This window comes from Pterocles gutturalis, unplaced genomic scaffold (assembly GCF_000699245.1).
Source record: "Pterocles gutturalis isolate BGI_N339 unplaced genomic scaffold, ASM69924v1 Scaffold52163, whole genome shotgun sequence".
Classification (NCBI taxonomy): Eukaryota; Metazoa; Chordata; class Aves; order Pterocliformes; family Pteroclidae; genus Pterocles; species Pterocles gutturalis.
In genome coordinates this window covers 1-9,517 of record NW_010122479.1, presented here as the reverse complement: position 1 = coordinate 9,517, position 9,517 = coordinate 1, and the positions used below count along the sequence as shown (strand labels likewise).

General features: G+C 45.1%; 1 protein-coding gene across 1 annotated transcript; it reads left to right on the top strand.

Annotated features, from left to right (window-relative positions):
* Positions 1–712: 712 nt before the first annotated feature.
* Positions 713–9,485, top strand: LOC104459807 (casein kinase II subunit alpha; the record flags this gene model as incomplete). The annotated part of the gene is made up of 7 exons (XM_010077520.1): positions 713–934; positions 5,537–5,736; positions 6,772–6,883; positions 7,782–7,883; positions 8,310–8,360; positions 9,043–9,102; positions 9,402–9,485. Coding segments are annotated over exons 2-7 (510 nt in total), but the record flags the coding sequence as incomplete, so codon positions are not given.
* Positions 9,486–9,517: the final 32 nt, after the last annotated feature.

The following is a 9,517-nucleotide window of genomic DNA, read 5'->3' as shown; positions in this document are numbered from 1 at the left end:
TTTTAAAATCTGTTTTTCTATTGATGTTGTCCCTTTAGTAGGAAAATGGCCTTCAAGAAAGGAAGTAAAATGTCAGTTTTGTTAATCCAGGCTTGTTTCTATTTCAGCTATAAAATCATAGAAAAATACGGGTTGCAAGGGACTTCTGGAGGTCATCTGTTCCGTACTCGTATTGCTGCAGTTCCAGCACCATGAAAATACACAGATCAGTTTCTTTTGTGAGATAGAACGTATTTTTTATAAAGTTGGTTACTATTGTTTCTTCTTTTAGAAGTAAGCTGGGTTTTGATTGATGTTGGCTGCGGGTAGGCTGGACTGTAGTATTTGAGCGTGTCTTGATCTTCTAATTTCAGGCGTGTCTGTCCAGTACTAGATATTCTCCAAACTCTGAACAAGCGAGTGCTCCTTCCCTGGGAGGCTTGCAGGCAAGGGATAAATGGCTATGTGAGGGAAATCGTAATCAATTTTATCTGATAATTGTAATGCTTGCTCTCATTAATAGAGCACATTGTATGCTCGTGATTTCAGAGGCTGGGTTTGAGCCACTTGCTGTGAAAGGTAATGTCTCGCTTGCAGTTGTGGATAAAAGAAAGGAATAACCTTTTGATGTCAGGCTACTTACTGCAATTCTGCTCTTCTCAGCTGACAGAGGGCTTTTTTTTTTGGTCTGTCTTAGCCTCTTTACAGTCTTACTCTGTCACAACTGCAGCTGGTAATGAGCTTACGTGGGGAAAGCAGAAGTGAGAGGAAAGTGTCTAGACCTGTTTGCCCAATTTGTGCATCTTGCCTTCTCTTTGGGCTTGTCCAGGATGGTCTATCTGGAATTGATAAAGTGACAGAAATGTTTTCTTGGCTCTTTGGGTTTGGCTTGGTGCAGTGTGGGGCCTGTGTCGCTCCTTCGGGAGTGCTCTCTGCTAACCGAGCCTGTATTCAGGTGAGTCATGGGTAATGACCGTGTTTATGGGGTGTTGAGTGTAGTTCACCGAGTTCACTCTGCTCTGTCGGGATGAACTTGGAACTCCCCAGCAACATCCTGCGCACGCTGAGGGCGAGTGGTGCTGCTAGCAGCAGTCCACAGGGAGGTCGCTGTCTAGCGGCGCTCGTGTTCTTGGGTGCATTATTTATACTCCAAACCTTTTCCACAAAGGTCATCGCTTGGATAGCACTTGCAGGTTCCTCGGGACATGGCGCTTCTGGGAATCTCTTGGCGCCTGGTTCACTGGGAATCTGTATGTGCACTGTGTCGCACTGGTGTGGCTTCTCAGGTTCAGGGTTCTGAGTAACCGTGGGCTGTGCCAAAAACATTCCCATTTAAAAGGAGGAAAAGAAAAAGATTCCAATATCTCAGTTATTCTTGACTGGAAAAAAAAAAAGTCTAGGTAGGTTTGTTTCTCAGGAACAGATTTACACAGATTTCTTAGCTATGTTTTGTTGCTTCTTGCTGTAAGTGGATACATCTGGAAGGACAGTGGCTGTAGGAAATTCCTGTACTGGCTGGTATAGGGTGCTGTAAGTACGGACACTCGACAAGAAACCAAGTCCTCCGTGGGGCAGGGGTTGCCCCTGGGGTTAGAGTGCGTTGTAAGGGTGATAAAATCCCTTTTTAAAAAGGAGGGGGTAGTAACAGTGGTTTGAATTAAAATGTTTAAAAAATCAAATTCAAAGTAAGCAGTGAGAGGCTTTTTACCATTTTATTGCAGTTTAGGCAGAAAAAGTCTAGCCTACCAACCTGCTCGGACAATAGGCTACTGCTAGAATAATTCAAACTTTTAAAGTCTGACCTCTTTTAATTAATAGACCTTCCAATTAAAAAATTCCTATATGGTGGTAGCACAGTTGTTTTGGTGTCTGTACTGGGGCTCTTGGGCTCTCCTGCAGAGTAATTATCAGCAGTACATGCAGCGCTGTGTTTTGCTGTGTTCTTGTGATTTATTTATTTTTTTGTACGCAGGATGAGCAGGGTCTTGTGGGGTGCCCTTGATAAGGATGCTGTGTAATGGATTAGCTCATTATCAGTTTGCTAATACTTAAAACGGTGTTTTTAAGGGCAGGCCCCGGTGGCAAAACCGAGCACTGACACTTGTGTGTCATTTCGTAGAGCTACCGTGTGAGCTGTGGTTGTTAGTGTCTTCCCGAGGGGTGTCACCGCAGGGGCTAACAGAGGAGCTGTTTTCTGTCCCTGCGTGGACAAGCCCCAGCACTGAGCAGTGTGTGTCAGGAGGTCCCTGGGAGCTTTGTCTTCCTCTCTCTGTGACCTCTGGTGTGTTGCTCATGGTTGTGTTTCCTCGTTGAGCACTTCTTTCCCAGAGAAATTTAAATTTTCAGAGTTGCATTGTAGTTTTTGGAGATGCTCAAGACTGCACTGGGCTTGGCGATCTGATCTGATTAGATCTGCTTTGACTAGATTACTTTTAGCAGTCTCTCCCAATATAAATTATTCCGTGATTCTGTCATTAATGCAGGAATGAATAAATGACATGTTCTGCAGAAATAAAATGCATCCTTTACAACAAGCTCAGGACACTCATCTAGGTGTAATCTCTGCTCATACTGTAGATTTTCTACCTTAAAACTGCAAACTAGACGGACTTCTGTGTGACCACGCCTGTCCCCGTTATTCGTCCCTATTTGTGTCGGACCCTTCTCTCAAAGTGCTTGGATCCGCTGCAAAATTATCCCTCTCTAGGCAGAATGGAAGCAAAATACAAACAAATTCCCTAGCAGCTTTGAGCAGGGAGAATGAGAAGCTTTCAGGCAGCGTAAGTTTGTATATGTAAGTGACTTTGTTTGCTTTAAAACCAAATTATCTGTGCAGACTCTCTCCTCTTCCTGTATAAAGAACAGTAGACGGTAATACCTGCCTTCGTGAATAGGCATTGTGTGCCATTCTTAGAAGCTACCGTCGATAATTTCCTGAAAAAGCCCTTCTCTGAGCAGCTTATTACAACATCCAGCTTGTGCTAGGCTAGAGCTACGTGACAAAAAATATCCACTCTGAAATTTGAGCTATCTTTAGATAATGTGATTGATTTTTTTTCTTTTTCATTATTTTTTTCCTGTGCTGAAGCTGATCTTGCTAAGCTGGATGAGGTGGAGCAGTCATGTTCTTTATTGATACCAAGTTGTGCTTAAAAACGAGATTTGCTAAGTCATCTTAGATGTATATAGGTTCAATGAATGCCTACAGGAGTGTTGAGCAGATGAAATTACCCAGTGCATCTCCTGTCAGGAGGACACATGGAGCGAGGAGAAACAAAAACACAATGATTAAAGTTGAAGTCTAATAAATTTCACTGTGCTAAAAGTGTTCTAGTAAACTCGCATGCTCTGTTAATGCCCGAGTACTCTTTTGGAATATACAGCTGATTACTGAGTGTCTGAGTCATGCCACGTAAATGGTTTGAGGTCTTAGATGATTGCTGCCTAATCGTCTGAAAGTGTATTTTATTAGAGGACTGACATTTTGTCCAGGAATAGGCTATTTTCTTTAGTGATACTTCATATTCTTCTGTTAGCTCAAGTGCCCCATCCTTCCATTATTGGGCTGAGACCTCTGTTGCAGACTCTGGAATGGTGCCGTGTCCCTTTTTAACCTTGGGGCTCGATTCCTGCAACCCTCTCTACCTGGAGCTGCCTTCAGCCCTGTTTGTGTGTCAGTAGGTCAAGAAACACCCACGCTGCCGAGGTCCGTACCACCTCAGGAGGCTTAGTTCACGCCGGTGAGAGACCTCGCATGCGTTTCTGCCTCCCAGTGCGGCACTGGCTGCTGGCCAGGCTGGTGACACGGTGGGGGACATCAGGCCTGCGTCCCCCAGATTCTCAGCCATCCTCATAGCCAGCGGTTCTCACGGTGGTCTGTGCAGCCGGCTCAGGTACTGCAGGGCTGCAGGAAACAACAGGATGCTGCCGATAGAGCAGGTTCTGCTTCTAGAGTTTTGTTCTGATGTGACGTGTCCCAATAGCCTAAGCTAACTGCTCGCAGCAGATTTCTAGGTCTTTGATTAATGGGGCTGTTACTTCCTCCTGCAGTCCAGCATTTGCCCATTTTCTGTGAAGGCCCAGGATCAGCGTAGCAGATGGATACGTTGCATTCACTTAGATGCCATCGTTGCCCACTGACTGAGCCTGTCTCTGAGCAGGCTGTATAGTCTCCGCCGTATGCTGCCCACCAAACAATGCTCTCTCATGCTCCGGTACAGCTTCCTTCCTTGTAAGTTGTTTTGAAAGCCGACAAAGAGATTCTTGTGTTTAAATGTTTAGAAGTGTGTCAGCTTTCACTCGTGGTGAAAGATTTGAGAGGTGCAAAGGCACTGCTTCTATTTTAAGCCGGACAATACTTCGGTATAAAATTGTCGGAAGCTATTGTTGTCTTAAATATTCAGAAATCGGAGTATTTGTCTTTGACCTACAGTAACTTTCTTTTGAGTTATTTTGGCTGGTCTCAATACTAGTAAAACTTAACAGACATGCTAAGATCACGTTGTAAGGAGGAAGAAGTGGAGGTGCTTACTAAATCCTTTGGACAAGCAGAATGCAAAGAAATGTCTGTGGGCTGTTGCAGCAGAATCTTTCTGTCGTGTTTGGATAAAGCGTCATGGTCCAACACAGATACCACTGTTGTTTGGACAATCACATTTCATGTCTTGACTACAGAAGGCTGTGACCAAAACTGATTAAAAGATCCACCCCTGCTCTGCCTTGTCCATCCACTGGGAAACGCAGGTGCTAACCAAAGCATTTATGTACAAGGCGAAGCTGGTCAGCGCAGGAGCAGGTTTCTGGAGGAGAGCAGAGAAACCTAGACGCTGTGTCAGAGCATGGATCTTCTCATTTTAGGCACCCTCCCACCCATGTATTACTGTTCACGCTTGTATAAAACAGCGTCATGCCATTTCAACACAGTCACCCACACTGCTCTCCCCGCCAAGTGAAAATGGAAATGTTTTCACCTGAAAGCAGCATCGGGACCAAAATGTTACCAGGTTGCGAGTAAATCCCAAAGTTCTGATTTAACTGAAAATCGCTGTTTCTAGAAGTTGAATCTTCAGAAAGTGCTTTCGTGAGGTTGCACAGGTGACCTGGCTGATCTCTCAGTTCTGCTTACAGCATTGTTAAGACATGAGGGTTTTGCAACCTGGCGTGAACAAAGCGTTTTGGTTACATGGGATGGCCCAAGACTTCTTCCTGGCTGGGGGAGAGATTGCAGCCCATGGCTGTTGCTTTTGCTCTGGAGCTGAAAGGAAGGAGTCTGTCTGCAGATACAGAGCACGATGTGTTTCTTCCCTTCTGGAAAGTTGTCTTTGCAACCATAAGTTGGAAACTACACGCTGAAAGTTGCAGGGGGGAGGGGTACTTTTGCTGGTGGAGCCAAGGGGTCCTGTCCTGCGTGAGGGAGAGCAGACAGACTGCAAGCTCTGACAAATGATCCCAGGCCTGTGGCTGGACTCCAGCCTCTCCTTCTCAGCTTTTAATGATTAACTTAAATATTTTTATAGTATCTTGAGATTTTAACCTCTGGTTTATTTTCTCTCTACAGTTGGAAGAATCTGAGGCCTTTATCCTCTGTCCGGATTCGCAGTGCGGGTAGCCTCTGATTTCAGACATCTCATCATTTCCACCTGCCAACCTGTCTGATATGTCGGGACCCGTGCCGAGCAGGGCCAGAGTTTACACGGATGTGAACACACACAGACCCCGGGAGTACTGGGACTATGAGTCGCATGTTGTTGAGTGGGGGTGAGTCTCTGAGCTGCTTACGGGTGTCCCTGGACCGGGATTATCCCTGTAGGATCCTGCGTGGTGGTGCAGGGGGAGCTGAGGCACCTGTGCTGTGTTCGGCTTTTTCATGCTCTTTGGCATGTGTCTAGTGCGCATGGCAAATGTTAGGATCACAGCTTTTCTTTGGAAGAGTGTTTCTTGTCAAAATTTTAAATCCCCAGCAGCACAAAAACATGCAGCTCCCTCAAGAGTTTGTTTTGAAAACATTCTGCTAGGTAGTCAGGAAACTTATCCTTTCAGGGGTAGAAAATCTGTATTGGAAACAGTCTAACCAGCCCTGGGAGTGGGGTTGGAAAGAAGTGAAAAGGCATCTGATGGTGGTTCTGACTGGGGTGAGGGAAGAGACTTAGCAGACCTAAATAGACACTATTTTGTGACTTGTTGCTCAGCTCTCTGCGAGTGCCTGGAAAAGACATGCCTGCTTCTTTTTGAAGGAAGGAGGTGTCTAAATTGAGCTCATGACTAAACCGTCCAAGAATCAGACAGCAGTGGTGCCAGCTTCATAGCTCCGTGGTCCTGCTTTTGTGTAGCAGGGCCCAGGCTAGGTTCTGCCCTGAGCTTTGCTGCAGTTCCTGGTTTCTGAAATGTACACAGTCTCGCGTGTACGTTTCAAGTGGTGCTTTGCACTGAGTCTGTTTTTAAACAGGCTGACACTTCAATTTTTGGTTTTACTGGCTTTGTTGATTTTTAAAATTATACATGGAAAAATGTAGCTTCCAAATATATAGAGACTGGTGGAAGGGATAACTCGAGTTTGCTGATGCTGAAATGCGTAGTTGGGCTTACGTTAACTGCAGGAGAAATAAGTTCTGGATTGAATCTGCCTTGGGCGAGTGGAAGCTCCTTGTTTCTCTCCTGGTTCTTAATAATTGCATTCAGGAGATGTGAGACACTAGTTAATCCACCTTGTCTGGAAGGCGAGGCAGTGATTTAGTGTTAAGGAGAGGTTTGTAAATTGTGATGGAAATGACTGAGCTCTTTTTATCTCTGCAGAAATCAAGATGACTACCAGCTAGTTCGAAAATTAGGCCGAGGCAAATACAGTGAAGTATTTGAAGCCATCAACATTACAAATAATGAAAAAGTAGTTGTTAAAATTCTCAAGGTGAGCTGGGGATTGGGCGAAAGATAAAATCTGTCTTGAGGTGATCAGGAGGCCAGAAAGTGCAGCATTTAGCCTAATATGTTTGATGTTCTGAAACTGAAGTCCTTAGAGCCTGGCTTTGGACTGCTGTTGAGTGACATGGGCTGTCATTTTGAGCCTCCTAATAGAAGCCCTACGCTTGGTTATTAACTCAAATCTCTGCCAGTAGGAAATTGGCCCCTGTCTTAAGTCCTGATGTGCAACATGTTCTTACTTGGAGCTAAATAATACTTCAACAGCTGACCAGAAAGTTCTCCCCTCCTCTGACTACCAGTGCCCTGGCCTGCTGTCACGTGCATAGAGCCTGTGGGCTGAGGGGATCGTTGTTCTTTAAAGCCACTGATTAAATTTATGGACTGCCAACCTTAACACTTTCATTTCTGCTCTGCATGTTCCATTGGAGATGTCCTATCCTTCCAGATTGAGTAAAAGTCTCCTGGATGCTGGTTATTCCACAGCCTCGGTTGGTGAAATACCTTCATTTAGGGGCCCTCAGATCATGGGCTTTTCTTAGTTAGACATTTACCACATGCCAGTTAATAAGTTTAGGGCTATCAGATCATGTTCAGACAGCATTTAAAAAAATGTGCCATCTTCCTAATCCTCACTCATGTGAAACTAATGTTTGGAGCTGTCAGGGTTGTATCGTCAGGAAGGAGACTGCAGTTATTTGAGCCCTTGATGGAATGATGCATAGTCAGGTAACAGCAAAGTCTAGCTGTCTGAACTTAACTTGCAGAGGCTCTGCTGTGTTTTACTGACTTGCAGTCACCTGCCTTGGTCATCTGGGCATTAGGCTGTCTGTTAGCCTCACTTTGCAGGAGTGCTTTGTCTTACACTTAGGGTTTTTGTTCTTCAGCCTGTCAAAAAGAAGAAAATCAAGCGTGAAATCAAGATCTTGGAGAACTTGCGAGGCGGTCCCAATATAATCACTCTTGCAGATATAGTCAAAGATCCTGTGGTGAGTACGGAAGGACTCTAAAGGGCACACTGGGGTTATAGGTGAAGTTGCTGTGTTTGACTTCAGCTCTGATCTAGCTTTTTGTTTTCCCCTCCTCTTAAATCCTACTTTTCAATTGCTTAATCAGATCAGCTCTTAATCTGATTAAGTTCTTTTAGAGGGCCCTTCCCCCCCAGGTCCCTGCAGCCCCTCAGTCTGTAAGGGTGAGATACCAGCGAGCTGTGACAGGTTAATTCACTCTGCAAACAGTGCTGCTGGGGGCTGCAGGCTTTGGCTCTGCTTTCTCTGTCTGAGGGGAACCAGAAGTGTGTCTGAGGCAGAGGGGCTTCTAGCAGTTTTAGGAGTAAAAATGGTTTAATTCATTATCCTAAATGAAAACATATTATCTCAACGTAACATGGCTGAACACTTTTCTCTCTGTTTTAGTCTCGGACACCCGCTTTGGTTTTTGAACATGTAAACAACACAGACTTTAAGGTACAGTGTGGGATGTGAACTTGTGATGTTTTCCGTTTGAAAGCCACTCGTAATGTTATTCTGGGGAAAGGCCAGTACATAGAGGGCAGACAGGTTATTTAATCATTTCCTGCCAACATAGCAACTGTCTTTAAAGGTAAATGCACTGGGGACAGAGGTTTGTAAGTAGTCATTTAGTACCATTTTGCCACAGAAGTTGCAAGATGAGAATCCAGATTCCAAGTGTATTCTGACCTTTGGAGCACATTAATCTGTTCTCGTGTAGACCATCAGTGCCTGCCATTTTGAAGCATTTTGCTTTTATGTCCACTTTAAATGTGGACAGCTCTCTGTGGCTTCCCATACTTCTGGGAAAAGGGATTTAAACGTTTCTTTGTCCCCTTCCCTACTGACCTGCCTCAGGAGAACGGTTGTGCGATGCCATCTGGAGTAGCTGCTTAACGTTGCAGAGCACCCTCGGTCTTTTTGAGACCCTGTCTGCACGCGTAATGCAGCGTGCTGGTGGTGGGCCAGTGCAGCCTGAGGGAGTCAGTGACACAAACCAGAGTAACTTTTACTCTTCCCTCAGAGCGGTTTGGAGAACCACAGCAGCAGTGGCCAGGGCTGGGTTGGTGGGGATTGGTGGGGATGTGATCTTTTTCTTGGGTGTTGAGCACTGATATGATGTGTTTGTGTCCCACAGCAATTATACCAGACATTAACAGATTATGATATTCGATTCTACATGTATGAGATTTTGAAGGTAAGTTGGTTGCTGCTTTGTCAATTTATTTCTACAGTTTGCACTCAGCTAATCCTACAGAGGTGGTTATCGTGATGGGAGCATGTGAGATGAAGTTAAAATACTTCTGTTACTGGAACCTCCTTTTAAGAGGGGGCTCTAGAAGCACTTTCTGTGGTCTGCGAGTCTGCTCCAGGGTATGGCACTAGACAGTCTTGCAGTCTAGTTTGACTTGGTGTATGTGGAAATACTTCTGAGTATGATTGAACTCGAAACCTTCTTGTAACTCCAGCGTCTGTATCTTTGTACGTCACCCCCAGGCTCTAGATTACTGCCATAGCATGGGAATCATGCACAGAGATGTCAAACCTCACAACGTCATGATTGACCACGAGCACAGAAAGGTAATAATGGGGGAGGGGGGTTGGGGGGCAGG